The 24,615-nt window shown below is 35.6% G+C and overlaps 3 protein-coding genes across 4 annotated transcripts; 1 reads left to right on the forward strand and 2 right to left on the reverse strand.

The window, feature by feature from the left end:
- Positions 1-454: 454 nt before the first annotated feature.
- Positions 455-9,407, forward strand: stap2b (signal transducing adaptor family member 2b). 2 transcript variants are annotated; one of them, XM_059503854.1, is made up of 16 exons: positions 455-494; positions 755-859; positions 3,000-3,071; positions 3,280-3,399; positions 3,551-3,607; positions 4,191-4,345; positions 4,463-4,594; positions 4,855-4,924; positions 5,525-5,627; positions 6,397-6,489; positions 6,988-7,080; positions 7,240-7,278; positions 7,411-7,476; positions 8,213-8,269; positions 8,545-8,658; positions 8,764-9,407. In XM_059503854.1, exons 2-16 carry the CDS (start codon positions 767-769, stop codon positions 8,805-8,807), a joined length of 1,308 nt encoding a protein of 435 aa, XP_059359837.1. In that variant the 5' UTR covers positions 455-494; positions 755-766; the 3' UTR covers positions 8,808-9,407. The 2 variants fall into 2 exon arrangements, with proteins under 2 accessions (XP_059359837.1, XP_059359838.1); XM_059503855.1 differs by lacking the exon at positions 455-494 and having other exon boundaries at positions 505-859; positions 8,216-8,269.
- A 399-nt stretch (positions 9,408-9,806) lies between these two features.
- Positions 9,807-19,944, reverse strand: fsd1 (fibronectin type III and SPRY domain containing 1). The gene is made up of 13 exons (XM_059503856.1): positions 19,742-19,944; positions 18,365-18,460; positions 18,025-18,156; positions 16,768-16,869; positions 16,185-16,207; positions 15,728-15,849; positions 14,797-15,006; positions 14,613-14,711; positions 13,789-13,942; positions 13,429-13,511; positions 13,071-13,322; positions 12,440-12,528; positions 9,807-11,063 (listed from the first exon to the last, which is right to left on the reverse strand). The coding sequence occupies exons 1-13, from the start codon at positions 19,754-19,756 to the stop codon at positions 10,953-10,955; spliced, it is 1,488 nt and encodes a 495-aa protein (XP_059359839.1). The 5' UTR covers positions 19,757-19,944; the 3' UTR covers positions 9,807-10,952.
- A 312-nt stretch (positions 19,945-20,256) lies between these two features.
- On the reverse strand, positions 20,257-24,089 carry ccdc181 (coiled-coil domain containing 181). Its single transcript, XM_059503857.1, has 5 exons — positions 23,837-24,089; positions 22,329-23,228; positions 22,074-22,220; positions 21,418-21,575; positions 20,257-21,310 (listed from the first exon to the last, which is right to left on the reverse strand). Exons 1-5 carry the CDS (start codon positions 23,936-23,938, stop codon positions 21,139-21,141), a joined length of 1,479 nt encoding a protein of 492 aa, XP_059359840.1. The 5' UTR covers positions 23,939-24,089; the 3' UTR covers positions 20,257-21,138.
- Positions 24,090-24,615: the final 526 nt, after the last annotated feature.

Genomic DNA, 24,615 nt, shown 5'->3' on the forward strand with positions numbered 1-24,615 from the left:
AATTCTGAATAATGTCCCTAGGGGCACCTCATACAATGTGCTTAAATCTTAAAGGCTTAAAGATTCATTTCACAGTTTAGCTAAACATCTGAAGTGATTAGAGAGAGAGCGAGAGAGAGAGAGAGAGAGAGATTAAACTCGCGATAGATTAAAGTTAGTGATAATGTTAGGCTACTTTCTGTATAATTTATTTGCTGTTTGAATAACCTTCGAAAGGAAACGTTTTATAATTACTAATTTCTAGTGTTTTTATTAATCCGTAATCACGTTAAATACAAATTAGGTCCTATTAAACATTTTAGCAGCCTATTACACCCATGTCTGGTCTTGCCTAAAATACTAGATAGATTTAGCTAATAGATTTGGCTGCTTTTAGTCTTACCTGGAGTTGGTCTACCCTCCGCCTATGGCTATGAGCTTTACGGTTCCTCACAAAAGGCGGGACTTTCGTGCCTCCCGCCAACCCTCGAGCGCACCTGACTCACTTGTATACAGGTAAGGTGTGGGGGAGTAGAATGACAACACGTAGACCTCTTCAGATAGGCATTTGACGACGGTCGTGTTACCTCTAGTCCACAAGCTTTCTCTTCATCACTAACTTTTTATATATATATAGGCCTATATATAAAGCTTTAGCACGTGTACTCTATTATGTAGGCTATTATGTAGGCAAAGTGCATTAAACGCGCAGGTGGACATTTAAGCGAATTCTTTCAAACTCTTGAAAGGTTTTATACGAAGTTTGCTGTTGACGGGAGTGTAATTTATGGCAGCGCCAAATCGCTATAGACGAGTGAGATCTCAACTGCCATCATGCTATTACGAAGGCTTTCTGGAAAAAAAAACAATCAAGGACAAGGTGAGTCAGTGTGTTTATGTAGACTAGACGCACGATGACATTGTGTCCATGAGGGAAAATAGCTCAAAACCATCCTAAATAGGTATTCCAGCTGGATTATCTAAAAGGTGTACCCCAACAACCTGGATTCAGTTTAGGGTTTAAGAAGGGTTATTTTCTTCTACACCTGTTTCTGTATCTTCTTCATATGTTTAAATGGTTTGGGTTATTATACAAGTTCAAAAAGTAAAAATCCTTTCCTTACGAAACGATACATGATCGGAGGCTTAAATTTAATCAATTTGTGTAACTAATTTTTTCAAAAATTGAAATAAAAAATTCACTGGTTTGCATAAAAATTATTAGCTCTAGTGTAATTTACTGTGTTTCAGTTAGAGTTTAGCAGTGTGAACCATCTTCTTATCATAAACATGGGCTGTAAACATTACTTGTGTTACTGTACACTTTAAATCATCATTACAGTTTTTCTGTATATGATTATCCCTCTCTAAATAGCACTAACAACAGTCATTTGAATTCATTCATGGTTAATCTTCAACAAATAATATTTGGTGTCTTTAACTTCTTAAATATTGAAACTTATTTCAATGTATGTATTAATCCAAAGTATATGTTGACTATATCTATAGTTTTCTGTTGTACTAAATTGCAATGACACACATTGTTTTTTTTGTTTTTTTTACCCATAATGCTAACCCTGCCCTTTGTAGGAAATGTGCATTTTGAACAGTAACACATCATGTTCTGTGAAATGCTTTACATTTCAATGCAAGTAAATAAAGACAATAAAGGTGTGACCAGTGGTCCTGTAGGAAACCGATGATTCCTGCGGCCATCAAAGCAGTGTTACGCAAGTCTTAGTCTGTCGCAACATGGAAACTCTTCCTACAAATGTGAAAATGTCAACAAAAAACAGGTCTGGTGGCATATTTGCGTGCAGATCCAACACAACAGATAAAATATTTGCATTTATTGAAGATGTTTTAGTTAAGATTTTCTTTCATTTTATGTATCAGTTCTTAGTTTACATCCAGCTGGTAGAGATTATCACCACTAACTCATTTGTGAACATTTGTGCTTTTATTTTGTTCATTGCAATATTTTGCATTGTGACGTATGCTTTAATTTGACCATACACATTCCTGATAGTTTAGGATCATAACTAATAAGATTTATAAGGCATATATAGGCAGTTGACCTCTGCATTATGAAAGGCCTCCATTTTTTTGTACAGTACAATATAGGTAATGGCATATGTGTCATGTCTGCATTGGGCACTCCCCACCAGGTACATTATTCTGATTGCTTGCTTACTACTTTTTAAGCCTAAAATAAATAATAATGAACTCTTCCTAATAATTTTTTATTTTAATGTAGGCCACAAATTCTAATAAATCAAAAAAAGATATTTACATTGCTGGTAGGTTATCATTACAAAAGTTAACACCCTCTCTATGTTTAAAAATAAAAATGAGAAGAGTTCTAAACTTATGGGCTGTCTGCACTGTATCTAACGCGCTCGCTCAGTCACTCTGATCACGCTGCGGTCGCACTCAGACATTCAGGAACAAATTTTTAGCGCTGCTCCGCAATTTTATCAACTAAACAGCTTACTTGCTCAAGAGATATATTATTATTCTCAACAAGGAGCTGGTAACATCATTGTTTCTAAAGGAATTCAAGCCACAACTTAGAAACCTAGCACTTTTCTACTCAATTTAAAACTTTGTTATTGTACTCAAAAATTAAGCGAGGTCCACTGCTGCACACGTGCCAAAATATCGATACAGGGCCAGCTATAGCCCTATCGATACTCATATCGTCGAATATCTGTGACGATATATCGTCGTATCGATGTATCGAACACAGCACTACATGCCTTTTGGGTCAAGTCTTGTTTTTCAGGTTATTGTTATAAAGAAAATACATTTCCATTGAATTCTTTATTGCATGTAATTATTAAAAAAATATATAGCCTATGCAGTTTGTGAAAACACTAAATCACAATATGGAATTTAAACCTGGAAATAGAAATGTGATACTGTAAAATTAATAATAAATGTTTTTCAGTAGTTGTTCATTATTATTATTTTCAGAAAATGTATTTATTTAAAGTAAACATTTATTTTTCTTTGCACAGATGGGTCGTAAACTCTGGACCAGTTTATGTGGCAGTTCACTCTTTTTCTACAATAACAACAAAGACAGTGTTGTAAGTGATATTTACAAGCTGCCTTTCCAATTTAATTTTACTATGTAGCTGTTAGAAAATAATTTCAGTTTGTGTGTGTATTTCTAACATGTAAATGTATTCAAATGCAAGCTTGCAGGCCTGAAAGCTGTTAGATTCTGTACTGTTTATGTTTGTCTATATACAGATTATTAATGCATCAGCTGTTTACTTGTGTTTGTGAATACAGTATATAGAGAAGCTGGAGCTCTCTGATCTCGTCTCTGTATCAGATGACTGCTGTCGGGACCGAAACCTGGACGCTGCTAGATTCACACTGCACATGAAAAATGAAGACATCAAAATGATTGTAAGGACTTCTCCCATCTCTGATCCTATTATGTAAAACTAACTGTAAAAAATGATTTCACTGCAATACACTTACAGCTGTTTAACCCAGAGTTATTGAAATCTGATAATACACACAGTTACCCATGATGCATTTTCCTCTGTTTTCTCAGGCCCCCAGCCTTGAGGCTCGAGAACTGTGGAAAGGCTTCATGCTCTCAGTTTCAAAGGTTAGTTGTGCTTCTGAAAAACACCTGAAGTGTATAATGAGGTCTAAAATTTGTTTAAAAATGAGTGAAAATTTGGTATTTTCCCCTCCAGTTTTTCATGTAACAGAACGGTTTAGGATTTTAAATATTATTGATATATTTAGATTTTTATGAAGGTCTATTTGCCAAGTAAACCCACTTTGCTAAAGTGAAATTCTAAAGACATCACTAGAAATATGAAGGTACGATTATTTAGAGGATGTATTCTCATAGGCATTTACTCCATAAATATTAAATGACTCGTTATCAAATAAGACTGCAGAATTTTATCAGTGTTTGTTCAGATGAGGCACACTGACTGTGCCTTTTTTATGGCTTAAGTTTTATTCATGTGTAAAGGCAGTTGTGCTGTGATTACTGATAAACCAAAGAGACTAAACCAGAGTTTGTGTTTTGTTTTTTACTTGTGTTCATTCCTATGATGAACTATCAATACTTCTATATGACTTATTGTTTTGTCAGCATGTACCATGGGAAACAGTCCTATGTCATACCAAAATTATATAAATGCAAAATAATAATTCTCACGGTTTCTGTCCTTCAGCTATCTGTGCCAAGTTCTCTGAACCTGCTGCCTGGCCAGATTCACATGATGAAGGAAATAATAGAGAAAGAGAAAATAAGGCAGCGGATTCTTTCATCTGTGCCGCCACCCTCGTGTTCTGACAATTATGTTACTGTACAGTCAGACATGCCTTCGTAAGTTAAAACCACTTGCTTTATAATTGATAACATGACATCAAATGTTAAAGGTGATGTGAAGTGAATTAAAATAACCATGCCTGTTATGTAATAATACGATAATGCTTTGTGCAGGTGTTATCATAATGTCACCCGTGTCGAAGCTGAATACCTATTGGAAAGGAACGCTAATCGGGGAAGCCTACTGCTGCGGCCGGGTCATGATGGGACATCGTTTGCTCTCACTACGCGCCAAGATATTAACGGGTAAAAACACACTCTCATCTGTGATCAGTAGAGCACAATATTGAATGCTGGACATACGGAGATTGCTGGATGGCCTTAGAGAACTTCATTTAATGTAGTTTATCTTGATCATCTGAATTGCTGATTGAACAGTCTTGAACCCTAGACCTTGATCCTTTGAATAAAGCATGTTATACAATAGTCGGCATGTTCTGCCAAGTTCTGCTTTAATAAAACTGAATATAGCTGTATTAGTTAAGAATGAATCATGTGCTCTTCAGACCAGTATTCAGACATTACCGTGTGTCTCGGAGGCACGAAGGAGGTTTCGCCATTGCCCTTGAGACTCCTGTAAGTAATAGTTTATGTTCTTTCATTTTCAAATGACTTTAGATTCAAAGCCTCTAGTAAATAATAGATTACTTTCACAATATACCTGATAAAAACTTGACTCTCTGAACACCAAGCAATGTATTTAACCATCTGCAAACGTGTAATTTTGTGTGAACTCTGAGCTCTTGCGAAAGACACTTTGTACAGTCTCTTAAATTGTGATTGCTCTAAAAGCGAAGAGGAAGTTCTGATAAGAAAAGTTTTATGGGTCAGTGTTGGGAATCAGACGCAGTGGATCAGTACAACTGATGTGTTCTTGGAAGTTACCACAGGGCTTTATATACTTGAGATAATTTGTGGTTTGAACCTTTAGCGCTTGACTTTTATCATAAAACTGCACCCTAGAGTTTTAAGGTTTTGATCTGGCATTCAATGGCGTCTGTAGTTTTTGCATATTCCAGGTTATGTGTGTTTTTGTGTATTTAGTGGTAAATGCTTCTCCAGTGAGCAAACACACACTTTTAGCTTATCACCACAATCAAATCATTTACTCTGGTATGTGCATTGACGTATCAGACAATGTGAGTGTGTTCACACACCATGTTCATAAACACACAGATCACATGTGAGACCCTGCATGATGTCATTAACTGCCTGCTGGAGAAGACCAATGGGGTTTTGGTGCCTCTTCTGATGGAGGAACACTATGAGAAAAATATAAGTAAGAGACTATTTCAGGAGTGTTTTTTTTTTTTGGAAAGTTATTAGGGAAAAAAACTTGTTTGTCAGCCAGACTGACATACTTGTCGGTATGAATCATACATCTAGATTCTAGAACATGTTACAAATGACATTATGAACATTATGAATGACATGTAGGTTACAAAAAATATGCCACCCCATTATAGAAATTTGTAGAAACCTCTAAAAGAATGATTTACACACTTCCCAGTTGATCTCAGTTTTACTTCAAATTATTTACAAATCTTAACACAAGTTTCCAGTTGGCTGACTTTTTTTTTCTTTGAAAGCAGTTTGAACATGTAAAAATACATTTCACAAAACTTTTTTTGTAATAAATGTTTGCTTACTAAGTCATTTTTCCTAGTTTTTCACTCCATAAAACAAATATTTTAAGCATTCATTGAGAGAAACAGACTATTTGAGAAAATCATTTACAAAATAAATTCAAAAAGTGCTTGTAAAATTGCCAGAGCTGAAACAGTGCTCTTTCATTATGAATATGGTTTGCATAAGCACGCTGGTTGAGAACTAGTTTGTTCAGTGTAATAATACTTGTCATTCCATTCTAGACGAAACTCGTAGTTTTGGTTCTCTCTTTTTCTGACTTAATGAATGCTTGTATTGTTTGTTTGTATTCCCCACAGAGTTTTGCAGCAAATAATAATGAATATATAAAGTATGTTTATATAGTTCAATATAGGATTTATAGGCCTAATTTATACTATTTTTTTATTCATTCCTCTCAGCATTTGTTGAGACTGATAATGAGAATGGCGAGAGAAGTCTGCATTGTCCCAAAGTCCCTTCACCTACTCCTCCAGTGCCACCCCAAAAACCAGGTAATGATCTTAATGCCCAAATACATACTGTTAATGAACTTATATCAAATTTTGAACATATTGTATTGACTTATTGACTTTCATTTAAACTGACAGCTCTGCTCTTAGAAGTAAATTAGACTGATGGCACATCTGAAACTGCTTTTTTTGCATTATGAATGTGGTCTCTTTTGCATAATAAACATGTCGGTTGAGAAGCAGTATGTCTGATAGCGTGATCTAATATTCATTACATTATTGTTTAAACTAGTGGTTTTGTTTCTCTCTTTTTTCAATTTAATGAATGCTGGTGTTGTTTGCATTTTTTTATAGTTAGACAATTGAGACACACATTCTCTACAAGTCATGCCACACATTAGAGAGTTACAGCAAGTAATAGTAATAGAATATAACCTAAATACAATTCTTTTTTATTATTTCAGTGCAAGAGAAGCAGTTGACAACATCATGTGGGCCAGTTTAATAGATCTGATTTATACTCTTCCTGTTCTTTTTTAGCATTGGCTGTGATTGATAATGAGAATGATGAGGTAATTGTTCAATGTCCCAAAGTCCCTTCACCTACTCCTCCAGTGCCACCCCCAAAACCAGGTAACACATCTTTAAATCATCTTCAAGTACAAATACATATAATGAACTTATCAATTATAAACATATTGTATTGAGTTTAATGATTGTGTAACTTAAGCTGACAGCTCTACACTTAGAAGACATGAAATGTAGTGTAACTCTTTTGATTTGCATGTTCAGTCCTAAACACACAGGAAAGCACCTACATCAATGTCTCAGGTGAGTCCTTTAGAATATCTGTAAATTGAGAGTTCTTTTAATATTTTGCAGATGATTTACTTTGGTTGTGTTAAATTGTGTTTCTAATGCGTGTTGTTGAATCCTTGATTACTGTATGTTTGTGTTTTGCAGATGCTGGAGAGTATGAGGTGGATCAAGCAGCATGTCCTCCACCTCCTGTCCTGCCACGTCTTTCAGGTAACACCAACAGATAATCTCCTATATTTCTAATTAAATAAATAATAATATATACAAAGCACAATGTGCACTTCCATTTAAAAGTTTAGGATTGGTAAGTTTTTTTTAAATAGAATTTTATTTATACTTTTATTCACACATTAGAAACATTAAATCGCTCAGAAATTTGGACAGCAAGGACATTTATAATGCTGTAAAATATTTCTGTTTCAAATATTTGCTGTTCTTTTGAACTTTATATTTATTGAAGAATACACACACACACACACATTTCCAAAAAAATATTAAACACGTTCTAACAACACAGATAATAATAATGTTTCTTGACCACCAAATCTGAATATTAGAGTGATTTCTGAAGGATCATTTGACACTGAAGACTAGAGCAATCATGCAGGAAATTCAGCTTTGCAATCACAGGGAATACATTTTAAATGCATGAAAATAGAAAACACTTTATTTAAAATTGTAACAGTATTTAAGAGTAGTTTCCTAATAGCACTGGTGTTTTTATTAAATAAATGCAGCCTGAGTGAAAGAATTGTATCAATCCCATTGTATCAAAATTACACAGATACTGTGTAATTTGTTATTTTCTGTTAACACTTTACAGTAAGGTCAGGACACCGGACAGTTAATTGTTATGTCTGGTTTGATATTAATATTAAAAGGGTAATAAATGCAATGAAAATATTGTTTATTACTGGATCATCCTGATGGTGATATTTTGTTTTAGCAGGGCGACATTTACCGCATCAGAATTCAATGACTCATGATCTGAACAGCAGTTCAGGTGAGTTCAGTTTGATTGTTGTCTGGACTGAAACACTGATATCTTGAGATCAGGGATTGTTTGGGTGAGGCTGTTCCCATGATGAACAGATTCATACCTTTAGTCAGAGCAAGTTTGACATCCCTTTGATATTATTACTACACACTTAGTCCAAATAACTGTCCCAGTGCTGCGATCACTTCCCTAATGTTGTTTTTCAGATCTCTTGTTAATAACAATATCAATGAAAAGCATCTTAATTAAAAGGCATCTTAATGTTTTCTGTTTTAATGTAGACATTGAAAGGAAAGCTTTGGTACCTCCCGGCTACTCTAAACCAACTTCCCGAAGCAACAGTTTGTCAGGCATGCCTAAGAATATTCCCAAGTCTCGACAACTTGTTGACTTGAGTAAGTACAATTTTCTTGTTTTGTGCCACTGTTTCACTCGAAATCTTTTCATATCTGCATTTTTTTCTACAAATCCTTAACTCGCTGTGGTTTTGTGCTTAACAGATGAGCTCCAAGAGGTTCTTAACAGGAGACGAAACCAGGAATAAATGTAATCTCAATAATAATGGTTTCATTGTGGAACAAGGAATAATTCCTTAGTATTAATCTAGACCAGCAGATATATGGATATACAGCTTCACTCACCTGAACACTGTATCTGAGATATTTGCCCACTGCTGTCCAATCGGATCAACAAATAGGCCCTTGTATCAAATGTTCTTTATTGATCCTTTCAGCATTATGATGTATTAGTTATCGCAAACATTTATTAGAGTAACATATTGATCATCATGTGTCGCATTGTGTAGCTGCTGACTGTAAATCACTACTGTTGTTTGTGTAGTACATCTTATTGATGTTCTGTTGATTTATGACAGGTTATTCAGATGAAAAGTCATATATAAATGTTTTGTTTTGAATTCTTTTGTGTCAGATAGCTGGTCTACGTCTCTTTTCTCTGTCTCTGATCATATAAATATCAGGCTTGCGATAACAATGACAAATGGTTGTTGAATTTGCTATGTGGGGAAGTTGCAGGTCTTCTTTCTCCAGATAGAGAAACAGATCAAACATATGTTGTTTTCTGTTCCTGTTAAAACATGTTTTATACTATAAAATTTGAGACCAATATGACGATCATGGAAAAATGTGTCATGCTTTCTTTCTTGTGTGAATGTACAGTACAAGACAATAAGTATGTTTGGCATTTGTTTTATTGACGTAACTGGTAGTGTAACATGATTTTACAGGTTGACTTCCGTTTCAGACAGTATAATGTTTAAAATGTCCAGGTATTTGACTAAAAGCATTGCGGATTATATTAGATTAGACGACAATAAAAATTCTGTCATTAATTACACATACTCATGTTGATCTAAAACTGTATGACTTTCTTTTCCAAAGCAAGTAGCATGTGGAGCTTTCAAGTTTTAAAACGAATTCAAAAGCAGCATAAAACAGTCCATCTTTGCTATCTTTTGAAGGTATTTAATTGCTTTGTGGGATAAAGAGTCTGAATGGTATTTTTATCTTTCTTACTCTCTTAATGTAAGTAGTAGCAATGTATTAACTTTGAATAAATCATTCTTTAGAGTCAACTCTTTTCAACGAATCAATCCAATTCAGCCATGAATCAGATTGATTTGGTTCCGAGTTCCAATTTTCAAGATTCAAGATTATTAATTACTATTGACCTAAACTGCAGTTTCTTACAGAAAACTACCAAATGACTTCAGAAACTTTGGAATATAGGGAGTACTTTTATGACAATTCACATGCTTATATGTCTTTTATTAAACTTGAAAGCTCCAGCATTATTCTCGTTTTTTTCCATTCCACCTAAACTAAAAGTTTTGGAAAAACAGATAAGATGACAGAATTTAAATTTTTTGGTAAATTATCCTTTTCAGAGAACGGCAATGTGGCAGAAAAATGAATGTCTTCTGTCATCTGTAATATGTAATTGCAGCAGGTGTACAAAAAAAAGTCAAGTTTGGTAAATATTTGCATCAAGAACACTGAAAAGTACCTTTCTGGGTGACAGATCATGAACATGGACACACACACAGACACTTCATTAATCGTGCGCAACACAATCAAATGGTTTGTTAAACCTGCCTCCTTCCTCCTCAGATGCTGGAACTACTGTATTAATACATTCTATAAAAGGCATTTGACTTCTATGATTTAGCTGAAGATCATTGTGCTACTCTGATACTAAGTATAAGTTTAAAAAGTATACTGAAGCAGCTACTGTAGCAGAATTAAAGACATTCTGTGTGTAAATATAATAGTTTCGTCTGAGATTTCAAACAATAACACCAACATGCTGCTGTTGCATTGAAATAATTGTTTTAATGTGGCTCAAATACTGTGACTTTAATGAACTAATGCTAAATATAAAAAAACAGCATTCCCACATTTGGCCCTAGTGAAATACACATGAACTCAATGCTATTAAAGCTCTTTGCATGTTGAAATAAGTAATACCCCATTATGTCTGAATTCAGGAATGAAAGGCACAGGATCCAGATCAGTAAGCTAAAAGGAATGAGGAAAGCAATCTAGAATAGCTCTTCCCTTGGGCTGGCAAGACATACTGATGATAGGAAGAGCCTCCAGGCTTGTGTAAGGGTTGCCAAGTGTTCTCCAAACCTGTGCGTACGTGTAGCGGTTCTAGAGTGACGTGTGATTTAAGTAAGGCTGGCATTAGAGCTGCTTGTATTACTGTTCCGCTTCTGACCGCTCAGCACAATGCTGGGTACCTGGAGGCCCGTCTGCACCGAGAAACTCCCATTCCACACCTACAGGGGGTCAAAGAGAGTTTCAACATCACCGCCTTCTTTATTTAAACAACATTTTATCTGAGTGCCCCTCCAGGAGCTCGGCTGTTCATATATATCAGGGGTGGCAAACTAAACTCCAACCCTAATTAAATCTCACCTACAGAGCACTGAGCACCAGAATGACCAGACACAGGAACAGTTTCTTCCCTCAGGCAATCCATCTAATGAACACTTGATAATAACTGTGGAACACACTACACTATTTATATTTATATACACATACACTTATTTATCTTACACACATACTTAGTGTACACTTACATTTTGCACATAATATACCTGTACATACATAAATGCTTTTTGTAATATACCTGTCATACAAATGTCAATTTGTATATTGTCATTCCTTACCTACTTATTTGTATTTTTTTAAAATTCTTTTATTATGTGTTTTTTGTTCTGTCACTGTCATTCTGTTGCACTGCGGAGCGTCTGTCACGAAAACAAATTCCTCATATGTGTAAACATACCTGGCAATAAAGCTTATTCTGATTCTGATTCTTCTACCTGTAGCTTCCAAGTAGCCGTTCAGACCTTAATTAGCTTGTTCAGGTGTGTTTGATTAGGGTTGAAGCAAAACTCTGCAGGGCTGCGGCTCTCCAGGACCGACATTCGCCACCCCTGATAAATATGAATCATATACCTGCTATCTTTATTTTAGAAATATGAAAAGACTCTTTGGAGATATGAAGGATGCAATACCACTCTATAGGTACTCAAGATTAACATGAGATTGGGTGAAATTGTGTGTGTGTTAGGTACTACTGATGCATTTTGTTGTAGAATAAAACAGGAAAATATAGCAAGCTTGTGGTAACCATAAAACTTATTTTAGGCTTCTAGCCAAAAAAGGTTTTCAGGTTTTGACCTACAAAAAAGCTAAATATATTTTATTAACAGTAATAAAAGTAAAATAAAAGTTCTGACATCTATCACCTAATCAGCACAACTTATGGATCAGTAAGGTAGATTGTGTGTTAGTCTAGTTTAGGCTTGAAACTTACCGTGTAAGTAAATGAATAAATGTAATAAATACATTTTCTTGTACATTTTTTTTTTTAGTAAGTTAGTTCGAAGTTGAGCTTCATTTGAAGCACTGCTCTCACACACATATCCTACTAGCACATATCCAGACAAACATGTTTTTTTTTTTGCAGCAGCAGCAGCATCTTGTTAAATGTGTATTTTAATAATGGCGTCAACTTGAGTTAAAAATAGACCTATATTCTGTTCTATTCCATTGCACTCCATCTAGATGCTTTTGAATGTTCAAAATATCCCTAATTTATGTGTGATTTAATGTTAAATACAAAGTAAGCTGTATTATATCTTACCATAAAGGCTGGTATAATAGGCTGCTGGAACTTGGTTCTGAATGTATGAATGAGAGTTTTGGTTCTGGAGTTGTAAAAAGACAATATGCCTGAAAAGGGAGAGGAAAAACAAGTGTTGCATATTGTATGTAAAGATATACAATATCATTCTATATGTTCATTCTTAAGTTCATTTAAAGACACAAATGACACATGCTGCAATTAAACTTATGTTTATTTTATATATTATTCACTAAATAAAAAAAAAGTGAGAATAAAAGAATATTAAAAACCTGATAAATAAAATATACATATTTATACTCTATAGAGAAACGAAGTGATTCTATAATCAGATTTAAGCATTTTTTACAAATAGAAAAAAATAGTGACTATTTGTTTGCACAAAAGTCCTGATATTGTCAAAATAAAACGTCTGACAAAAAAACAGAAAAACAAATCCAAACAACTACCAAAAATAAAAAAGTCATATCTGTCAACCACTATATAAAATATACAATCTGTGACTGCTGCAATCAGCCGGTTCTCACACAGGCAACATCATCCATTTGCTTTTAGCACAACTAACAAGTTAGCTTCAGCATTAACTGTGGCACTATTTTACTCATTTTGTCATATTTATAGTTTAACTCACCTTCTTCGTAGTTGCAGTAAATGCCGATGCGGTCGGGAATGGGGCAGTCCAGTGTTCTGGCTTTATTATTGTGCTTGGCTGTGAGGCTCTGCTGAAGCCAGTTGTTAAGGTGGATGCACCAGGAAGCGTTACTCTTCCCCAGCTGATCAAAGCGACCTAGAGACCGCAAAGCGACTCCTGCTGCAAACACCTTACTCTCCTTATCATACCGTACCTCCCAGTAATGCTGCCCTGCATCGATCATGGTGTCTCCTGGACATTGGAGAGAATTTGGGGAGTTTTTGAATAAACACTCTCAAAGCTGATGGTTCCGTAGTGTGTTTTGTAGCTGATTGCAGTCATGTTTGTGTTGACTCACCTAAGACAGTGTAGGACTCTGCTGTGAAGCGGTCTCTGCCCACTCTAGCAGATGGAGCCCTTTTGGGGGACATCATGGCTGTCCTGAGGAAGGAAAGAAATTTAAGATGGGACAAGCAGAGTAATTTATCTGGCTAAAGGCTGGCTAGACATTTCAGCAAAAGGCTGCTTTTAGTATACAAATGTTTTAGCCAGTTACAGAAGAGTAACAGGCCATGCTGGCCATCTGCTTTCTGTCCTATCATAGCCAGCTATGAGAAGCAATCAACAAATTTGTTTAACTGAAACAGCTGTGTAGTGGCAATCCTGTCAGTGTACAGCACTTTTTTAAGTGTCTTAAAATAGCAGGTGTGACTCTGACCTGGCAGGGGAATGCATAGGAGAGCTGGTCCTGTTCTTTTCCTTACGGATGTCCTGGACGGCTACCTTCCCACCGCTGCTGTCCCATTCCACGCTGAGATCCTCCACCTTCAGGTTCTGATGGGCTGAACCCGCGTCCAGTTTAAAGACGAATGCTGGAAGCAAATGAGAGGGAGACTGAAATGTTATTTTTCTGAAGAATAAAAAGTAATTGTAATTTCAGTTCAATATAACTTAGATTATACTGAATTGTAAGTGTACTGCTATACTGTAAAAGAGAACGATTATTATTTTATTATTCATAAGTAGCTGCTTGCATGTGAAAGAACAGTGCTTATGCTTAACTTTGAACCACGTAGTGCTTATGTTTATTATATTGAATAATAGCCTTTTGCGATTTGGTAATTATGTATTGTATTTTCACTGTATTCTAATTATTTGTGCAGCCCTATATATTTCCTTTTTTTTATTGAAATTGCATGATAGGCCAATTAATAAAATTAAATCACAATTAATCACATCTAAATATAAACATTTAAAAAATATATATTATGCATTGAATATGCATAATATTCAATCTATATTATTACTGTTATTTTAGAATGAGTTGCACTAAATTAACATAGATTAACATTAAATTGACAGCTCTAAATTTTACTTCACAAAAGGGCAGACATACTACAGCAGTGGTCTCTAAATCAGGCTTTAACAGACAGTTTAGTAGTGATAGTGCTTTGTAACTTTTGTGAGACTCTTCTCTCTGTGCAGAGAAGAAAACTTCATGCCTCATTACCTTCCGTGTGTGTGTGTGTAAGTACAATTTACCATTTGTTTCTAGAGTAACCGGCTCTGAGAATTCACCCGCCACCGCTTTATTGCATGCCTTCACTCTAAAGGTCATGTAACGCGTGTCAAAACGAAGGCCTGAAAAACAAATGACATTATGGTCACAACTTCATTTAAAACTGCTCAAGAAAAGGTCAGAAGCAAACCAAACATCAGCACGTACTCGTGAGTGTGTACTCAGTCTCTTTTATCCCTTCCACCACCATCCAGGGGTAGTCTTCTCGAGCCCGAGGAGGACCTTCATGATTGGTTCTCCGATATTCCAGGATGTAGTGGTCGATTTTGGAGTCGGGTTCAGGTAAGGTCCACACCACTGTGACTGTGTTATCAAACACCTGGCATTCAGCCACATGAATTTCTGGTGTGGCAGGGACTAAAGGTGAGAGGAACAGATATATCTGATACCGGAGACCTTTGTTCAGAGATACCAGCCAAAGCCTAAAACTTTCATGAGTCCCAATAATCCGATACATGAGACATGGAAATTTGGAAATTCTTGTCATTCAAAATGTAAATAATGTTCATTCATTTAAGTATATCTGTTTTTTTTGTTTTTTTTATATTATTAAGTAAGTTATTGTATATATTACTAAGTACACTCGTGACACATTTGTTTTTTGTTTATCATCAGATTTTCTTAAAATTGTGCTATGGTTATATATGGGAATTCTGAAATGATTATAGTTATTTAAGGTAAATAATGTTTAGAAATTATTATATAAATTTTAATTCAATTATTATAATTTCTAATTTACTAATTAATTCATTTAAAATGTAATCTGATTTAATTTGATCATTAAAACCATCCTCTGACCCAGCCACAGGCATTACTTCTGCAATGTGTAGTTAAAAACAAACATGCAAAAGTACAACAGAAACCAATTTGAACAGTTGACAAGAAAATCCGTCAGCATTAATGTGGAATTTTGAATATATTCTATTTTTTCTGTTTTAGAGGTCAAAGCTGTTACACAATCCGATATATTGCCACTCAACATACCAATAGAACCAATTACATGCAAAGCAGGCAGAAATCTAACAACTGAGCTTTGCTTAAACCATTTATGACATTTCCTTATTGATTTTATACTGACCTGGAAGAAATTTGATAGCCTGTAGCATATTTCTTTCCTGAGTGAAGTCCACCATCATGTGATTCATACTGTCACTGGCCTTTGCTTTCAAAGACAGGCGAAATGCTGGAGCCATAGTCACACTGCAGACACACAGACCCTCAGTAAACACTTACAGTCAGTCTACTATAAAGACAATAAAACTCATCTGACAGACTGAAAAACAGGAATGTGGGAATGTCATGAAGGTAAACGTCAATGAGGGCACAGTAAACCACTCCATGCATATACACACGCACACACCTGGGAAGTCAGACGAAATGAAAATGAGCCAAATTGGACTAATGAAAATCACTAGAACTTTGATAAAAATGAGTTAATGATAAAATGAATGGACTTTCAAGGGGAAGAGTGTTTGAAGATGTTCTACACTGTGCATTGAACTCAAAGATCTAAAGTATGGACATCTGTACAGTACCTATCCTTTATCTCTTTGGCCGCCTGCAGCAGAGAGGAGAGAGAAAAAGAAGAAGGGACAGAGAGAGAGAGATAGGGAGCGAGAGAACTGAGTCCCACTGAGTCTCAACAAAACACAATACATCAGTCATAACAGCACGTGTTAGCAGGAAAACCTAGCAGCATCTGACACAATCAGCCACATTGTTAGAGAAAGCAACAACAGCAGTTCCAAAAGAGTGTAAACAAACAGACAAAAAATTATTTATTATTAACATAAAAGCGACTGTACAAATATAATTTAATTCAGATATGTATTAAAAAAGGTAACTGGTTGAAATGCAATACAGTCATTAAAGGGGCCCTATTATTATGCTTTTTACACTTTTAACTTCCTTCAGTGCGTAAAATCAGCAAGCGCTGTTTCTGAACTACCTCAACGCCTCGATTGTGATATCTGGAGGGGAAACTTCACAGACACATTCTGCGGACACCTGAGACTTACAGAATATCTTGTAAAAAGGAGCATAATAGGAGTCCTTTAAGTGTAAATAAAAGAGTCATTTAGTTGTAACAGTGTTGTAAATATTCCAAGTGGGCGGTACCTGAGTGAAGCTGTCATTCTCAGAGGAGCAGAGCGTCTGATTGGCTAATTCCAGCAGCTCCTCTGAGCTCTCTAGGGCTTTGGTGCATGCGCTCAGCTGACTCTGAAAAGACCATCACAACATTCATAATATCATTTGACAATTACATAATCTGGTTGAAATTTACTAAATGCCTAGGCAGCTTTACATAACTGTAATCAGCTATAATGACTATAACAACTTATGAACTTTTGGTAGTCTTGTCAACTTCTCTAGCAGTATGCTAATTTGTTGTAGCTTTGTTGTATTTTGCATAATGCTGTTTTTCCTGGTACTAGAGCCTTAACTTCATTTGTATTTGATTTGTTTACTTTTCTACAATTTGTTTGCTACCTGTTTTAGTAATTGCCATTTAATCAAAATGTGTTTTCATGCAAGCGATGTACACTACTGTTTAAAAGTCTAGAGTCTGAAAGACGTATTTATTTATTAATTTTAAAAGAATGAATGCTTTTATTCAGCAATGATGCATTAAATTGATCAAAAGTGACAGTAAAGTAATGTATAATGTTCCAAAACTTTCTATTCAGCCAAGAATCCTGAAAAAACGTATCATGGTTTCCAAAGAATATTAAGCAGCACAACTGTTGTCAACATTGATAATAATAAGAAATGTTTCATATTAGAATGATTTCTAAAAGATCATGTGACACTGAAGACTGGAGTAATGGCTGCTGAAAATTCAGCTTTGCTTTCAGAGGAATAAATGACATTTTAAAATATATTAACATAGTAAGGAGTTATTTTAAGTTGTAATTATATTGTACAATATTACTGTTCTACTATATTTTTGATCAAATGAATGCACCCTTGGTGAGCATAAGAGACTTTTTGAAAAAGCATTAAAAACTCTTACAGACCCTAACATTTTAAAAAGCAGAACAAACAAACTAGTTTCTGAAAGGTAATCGTACATCATGCAATGTGTGCTGTGAAATGCTTTGTTTGTATGTACAGGTGTATAAGGATGCAATCTGGATTACACACACACACACACACACACACACACACAGAGACACTGTAATCCTCAAAGGATTTCTTATTATCCTTCTCTTAACATTGCCACATCTAATCATGCATAAGCTCTAAAGCCATACCACTCTGCCTTTTACTGATATATATCTAATCATTCTGGCTAGAAAATATAAAACATTTTAATTAATTTAGGTCGAATTTGTTGAGTTGTACTATGGCTAGGCATCCTCATGGTGCTCTCACCTGTAGCTCATATGTACGACTGGCTCTTTCCTGCTTGATGCGTGTGACCATGCCCTCTTTCAGTTCATCCAGGACGGCATGCAGAGAGCTAAACTCTGACTCCATATCCTCCTGCACTCGGTTTGAATTCGCCTGCAAACACAATTAATGCAGAGTTAAAGTTGCATTGTCTCCTCCAGTTTAAAACTGTATTGCTGTTGCAAATTGCTGATTTAGTTAAATGTGTCTGAACAAATACTGTGCTTTGCAACATATTTGGACCACCTGAGAGCTGACAAAAAGATTTCCTATCAAACAGTTACGTGAGTAAAAAGAGCAGAAGGCCTGCTTTGGTGTTTACCTCTAGGTTCTCTAGACTCTGCTTTAGACAGCAGATGAAATTCTGGATTTCCTCATTCTTCAGAGCCAACGTGGTGATAATCTTCCTCAGTGACTCCTGAAACAGTGAATGAATGCATTTATATATATATATATATATATATATATATAGAGAGAGAGAGAGAGAGAGAGAGAGAGAGAGAGAGAGAGAGTATATATAGATTATAAATATTAAACAGAATTAATGAATAACACTTTTTAAAGCTCTTATTACTATGCTTACTGTGCATGTTTTTTTAATCTCATCACATATAAAGATCACATATGAGCAACTTTAATTTTACAGTTTTATTCTTTTAAAAATTATACATAGAATATATAATAAATTGTAAAACCTGTATTACTCTGTTTACTGTACATGTTTTCTCAGCTAATAATAGAACTGTATAAAATGTGTTTGTTGAGTTATTAAATGATCAAATGCACGATACCTGGTTAACATGCCTGTGCTAATGAGGGAGCAGCCCTCTTCATGAAGAATAAAAAGATTTATTCAGAAGACTGATATGACTAAAATAGTTGTAATAATTCTCAAAAGTGCTATTTTCACAAAAGAAAATAAATGCATTTTAGTTAGCAAAAAAAAAAGGACTGAGTGCATCTTAAACACAATTTGTTAGAAGTCATTCAGATGATACTTTCCCATCGACGTCATTGTGTCCTTGTCTAGTTTTGAGCGTTTCGTGGGGAGTCAAGTACAGTCTTGTAAAGCACGTTAGAAGGAGAGGGAGCTAATAATACTGAAATTCATACAGGGTTGAGCAGACATGTCATGTTTCATTCTCCTCTCATTCAGCCCACTTGCACTGGATCAAGTCGCTGATGTTGAGGCACACAGGAGCGGCTTTATATCCGAGGCGCCTCCCTGCAGCCAGAAGCTTGTAACAATACAGGCCGGTTTGGGGTTTTCCTGCGCCAAAATTTGCTCTGGCTTATGGATATTCATCTATGACTATACTAAAATGTTATTTCCTCCATTCAGAGCGTTTCCTGTAATGAATATTTAAAAACAATAACCTACTCGTTTCGCGTTAAAAGGTGCAGGAACGGGGCGGTTTCTGGTGATTCGCATTGGCTGTTGATCAACTTAAGAAAATATTCAGGAACAGGCCTACACCATGCATATAAATACCGTGCATATCCTAACGGTGCAAAGTTGTTACTTTATCCTTTATAAGGACACATATCCACTAACACAATGGGCGGAGGACGTCACAAGTAAAGCTACAAGCTAACGGTATTTCCTATTTTAGTATCTCTTTTCACGCAGCATCCTCTTTCTTTTTCATCAGAAGCGCGTCGTTTGTCATTTTTCTGTATAACGTCGGTCGCTTCTTACCTTCTGGTCGTCCATGCTGTCCGCATGCAGCACCTGTTTCGGATATTCTCCGGATTTATATCCCAGGTCGTCCGCTACAGCGCTTCTCCGCTGGTACTGATGTTGCTATGGAGCATTGCATCCCTCAACAACTATTAGCAGGAAAGTGAGTTCTGCGCAGGCGCATGACATGGATGCTGGGTAATGGGGTTTCCTTATTTGCTATAGGCCCATCACAAATGTGTAGCTGTTCACTGTTATGTCATGTAAATTTTTTAAACAAAATATGAACCTTAAATGTGAACTTTGTTGCCAGTACACACTGGTATGTCTCATAGGTTGAACATATATTTGTCTCTATATGTTGAATAATATATAGCCTACATGTCAAAAGTTTGGAATAATTACAATGTTTTTGAAGGAAGTCTCTTAAGCTTAAGGATGAATTTGTTTGATCAAATATTAAGTTTAGAAAAAGTTAAGGATCATGAGACACTGAAGACTTCGGTAATGGCTGCGAAAATAATCACCTTTGCTAGATTTTTATTTTGAGGAAGGTTTTGGGATTGTTGTTCAAAATTATTTTTATTTTTAGATCTCTTGATTTCTGTAAATATGTGAAACTTTTACCTTAAGTACAATATCAATATCAAAAAATGCACATCATGCACGTCAGACAAGGACTGTCTATAAGCTTTTAATCAACATTCAGTAAGGCAAAGTGTATATCTTTTTATTTTTTTAAAACAATTTTGCCTTTCCTAGATTTTTTTATGATTTATGAAATATATTTTAAAAGTAAATATATTTCATAGTTTCTCAGTTAAAATGAGGTCATAAAAGATCAGTGTAAAATAATGATTAAACAAATGCTATTTAAAATAGTTTTAGATAAAGTATAGACATTTTCCAAAGCATTTTATGTCAATTGCCCATATACAGATCATAGATCTGTAGCTTTGGGCCTGAACTGCTGCAATAATATTGTTCCTGCAGACTGCAGCAGCTGTGTAGCACACTACAGGATGGCCAGCTAAACAAAAAATGAGAATATCTGGTGATTCAGCAGTTATGCAAAACTCCATTAAATCATCTTGGAGTAGCAATTATTTTAAGTGCCTAAAGCTGTTGGAACAGGGATATCCACTCAAGCACCTGTTTGATCTCGGTATATTGAAAAAGGATGAATGGAAAATTAATAAAAGAGATCTCCTGTTGTGTTCCTAACCACATGTTCTTTCATCCACTGTCTCATGGAGATGAGACAACGGAACTTTGAGAAGTTCAATAGAACAGTAACCATAGATACAGATGAATAGGTGTCTCTTGAAGCAGTAACAACAGTGATTGCTGAACTGGAGGACCTTCAGTTTAGATCCTGGTTGTAACAATGGTCACATGTGTATGTTATGAGGTGATCAGTAGCGGTATCCATAGGGGTCACTGAATCGAAAGGGTTTGATCTCATTGACAGTGCAGTGGAGGTCATGCATGCGTCTTGCTCTGCGCTCTTCCAGCATGAGTCTGCGCGAGCGCTCGCGAGCTGCCTGCTGTTCTGTTCTTTTCTCTGTACGCTTTCGTTTTAGCCACCTGTTGTACAACAGAGCAAGAGGGAAATGCTTTCACATTGGTTTTAAATACAATTCTCCCTCTGTTTCCTGATTTTAGAAGAGCAATATACAGTATGGTGAACTCACTGTCTGAAGGCCTTCTCACTCTCCTCTTGGCTGTGCAGACAAAAGCCGCTCTCCTTTTCCAGTCTCTTCATCTCCTCTATCTGCTTGTCTTTGAACTGCTGTTCCTGTTTTTTCTGAAGCCAATTTTTATAGGCCTCCTCTGGATCACCACAGTCTCTCTAGCATAACGACAAATTTTATGCGGTTCTTTTGAACTTTATATTAATGAAAGAATTCTGAAAATGTGTCACGGTTTCCACGAACTATTTAGAACTATTTAGAAATAATATTATTATTATAACAAGAACATGTGACATTGAAGTCTGGAGTAATAGCTGGTAGCTGATCAAATTGCTGATCAAATAATAGAAGTATAAAACTATTATAATAAAATTATAAAATAATATTTTATAAAAAATATACAATAAATAAGGTAATTATATATATATATATATATATACATATATATACAGTATATATATATATATATATATATATATATATATACATATATATATATATATATATATATATATATATATATATATATATATGTATATATATATATTTATGTATATATATATATATATATATATATATATATATATATATATATATATATATATATATAAAAGCATCACAATTACTGGTTAAACGGCTACCCCTGGTGGACATACCCTAAAGTTCATCCTTTCCATTTCCTGGGCTTTCTGAACTCTCCTCTCCTCCAGCAGCTGTTCTCTCTTCCTCATAAGCCATGATCGGAAGGCTATCTCATTCTCCTGACGCTTCTGTTCCTCTTCCTCTTTTTTCTTCAGCTCATCCTGAAAAGGAACCAGAAGAAGCAGAAAGGAGGACAGAACAAAAACAGGAAATTCCATCAGTTTTTATAATACATTACGACAGAAACTGATATTGAAACCTCCTCGCACCTCTTTCGCTTGCCTCTCTCTCCGCTGCTGAAGTTTGGCCAGTAATTCTTTCTGCTGTGATGACAGAGTGAAAGTGGCATGTGAAGGAGCTCCATTTGCAGACTGGACCCTGCGCTTGTTGCCATGAACCCATGCTCCCCTTTGGGACGGTCTGGCAGAACTAGGTCTATTTCGGTGCTTCGGTGGAGGTTTGGGAATGTATAGCGTTTCAGTGCCAGGGGGAAAAGGTGAGCTAGAATTTTGCCTCGGTGAGGAGACAGGACTCTTGCCGAGATGGAGACCAGACTCACTTTGCCGTGAAGATGCTCGCTGATTGTCGCTGTGAGAAACCGGCAAGGGAGGAAGCAATCCTTGACTTTCCACCTCCTTTAGACTCACCAGATCAAACTTTCCATCTTTTTCAACCAAAACCCGTCCTTCCTTCGCTCCCTCATTATGTTCATCCTCAGGCTCTCCAATCCCACTCTCCTCTTTTGGAGAGATCTTCAGTCTCTGCATTTGTCCGGACACCTCTTGCTCTTCCTCTAAGTCCCTACAGGAGGCACCATTGCTCTCTTGAGCATCAAACTCTTGTGCAGGCACCACCAGGTCAACCAGAGTGTCTTTAAACTGCAGCCGTCTGCGCCGGCCATGGTCTGGTGGATCCTGGTCCTGGAGTTGTTTGTTAGCCTCTTGAATCTTATCCAAAATATATTTCTTTTCTTCATCTAGGTCTTCGTCGTTCTGTAAATGTGGGGAAGTTTCAAGGTCATCCCTGTCAGGATCTAACACACCCTCCAATGGCTCCATGGGGGTTGGCCACCTTTCATACGCTTCTTCATCAGCCATTTCCTTGTGTTTGTGTACATCTTCTTCAAGCTCTTTGTCTATCTGTGCTTCAATGTCATCATCGTCAGGATCCTTTGTTGGAGAAAATAAAAAACTGAAAGTGTTCAGTTTGAGAAAACCACAGTAAAACAAGTATTGCATTGTGTGCGTTAAAGGTGTAGTTTACCCGAAAAAGAAGATTCTGTCATTATATATATATATATGTGTGTGTGTGTGTGTGTGTGTGTGTGTGTGTGTGTGTGTGTGTGTGCAGAAGAATGTAGGTAATCAAAAAGTTGCTGGTCGCCATTGACAAACATAGCATTGGGAATAAATACTATGGAAATCAATGGGGACCAGAGACCCACATTCTTCAAAATATCTTATGTGTTCAGCAGAAGAAAGCAATTCATAGAGTTTTAGATCAATGACGGCAGAATTTTCCTTTTTTTGATTAACTATCCCTTTAAAGAGAGCATGTTTTCTAAAGGGTGAATCAGATACATAGAGAGTATGTGTTGAATAATGCAGTGCCATGAGACATAGTTCTCTGGGTGAGTGAAAGTGTGTATGGATCTGTGTCAGTGGGGTTGATTTCACACATACAGGTACAGCGTCTGTGTAATGGAATACCACACACCAGAAGACTGTCTTAGAGATATGAACCTGTTTCTGCCATCATTGCACATTCACACACTCACCTGTTCCTCACTCTTACTCTCCTCACTGATAAGCCAGTCCAGGTCTTTCTCAAAGTCATCCTCATACTCATCTGGAGTGTTCTGGACTGCAGAATCACTCATTTTCTCTTCACCTAAGACACAGCAAATGAAAAAATGGAGCTCACAGAAAAAAAAACTCCTTTCTGTTTAGAAACAAAAAAAGATAATAGAACCATTTTAATTTAACCAAAAATATTTAAGCAAAATTTTTTAATGTAAATTATTTTAAATATGTATAATTATTTGAAACAATTATTTGGCCATTTATAATTTTTTTTTAGATTTTATCGACAAATTTATTGATCATCCTTAATTCTGACATTAATTTAGTTACATAAAAGCAATTACAATAATATAGGAGACATACAGAAAGACAAATCACATAAATGTACAACACACTTGGTTGATTTGTTGGCATGATTGTAGCTAGGGTTAAGTAATATATCATGTCCAAATGCATTACGGCTTTAGATTCAAACTGCTTGGAGTCTCATAAATTAGATGTCAGAGAGTTTCAGAAAGCAAAACACAGGAGTGTAGACATGGAAACTGATCCATAATGAGCAGCAACTGATCCATAATCAGCAAAGGTTATTATAGTTAACTAAAACTAAAACCTTGAAAAAATGTGTTAATTCAAATATAATAACTTGATTTAACTTCATTTATTAAAAAGAACTAAAACTAAATAAAAACTAGCTTAAAACTAAAATAATCATAAAAATGACAAAAACACGCAACTAAATACTAAAATGAAA

The sequence above is a fragment of the Carassius carassius genome, chromosome 21 (assembly GCF_963082965.1).
Source record: "Carassius carassius chromosome 21, fCarCar2.1, whole genome shotgun sequence".
NCBI lineage: Eukaryota > Metazoa > Chordata > Actinopteri > Cypriniformes > Cyprinidae > Carassius > Carassius carassius.

Excerpts from the sequence above, each read along its gene's own strand:
- ccdc181 (XM_059503857.1), bottom strand. The coding sequence starts at position 23,938 with ATGAGTGATTCTGCAGTCCAGAACACTCCAGATGAGTATGAGGATGAC. Across the intron at positions 22,221-22,328 it reads GAGAGAGGCAAGCGAAAGAG|GATGAGCTGAAGAAAAAAGA; the intron begins GTGCGAGGAGGT and ends GTTCCTTTTCAG. Across the intron at positions 21,576-22,073 it reads TGGAAAGGATGAACTTTAGG|AGAGACTGTGGTGATCCAGA; the intron begins GTATGTCCACCA and ends TCGTTATGCTAG.
- fsd1 (XM_059503856.1), bottom strand. Across the intron at positions 13,323-13,428 it reads AGAGTCCTACACTGTCTTAG|GAGACACCATGATCGATGCA; the intron begins GTGAGTCAACAC and ends TCCAATGTCCAG. Across the intron at positions 11,064-12,439 it reads CTATTATACCAGCCTTTATG|GTGTGGAATGGGAGTTTCTC; the intron begins GTAAGATATAAT and ends GACCCCCTGTAG.
- stap2b (XM_059503854.1), top strand. The coding sequence starts at position 767 with ATGGCAGCGCCAAATCGCTATAGACGAGTGAGATCTCAACTGCCATCA. Across the intron at positions 860-2,999 it reads AAAAAACAATCAAGGACAAG|ATGGGTCGTAAACTCTGGAC; the intron begins GTGAGTCAGTGT and ends TTCTTTGCACAG. Across the intron at positions 3,072-3,279 it reads ATAACAACAAAGACAGTGTT|TATATAGAGAAGCTGGAGCT; the intron begins GTAAGTGATATT and ends TTGTGAATACAG.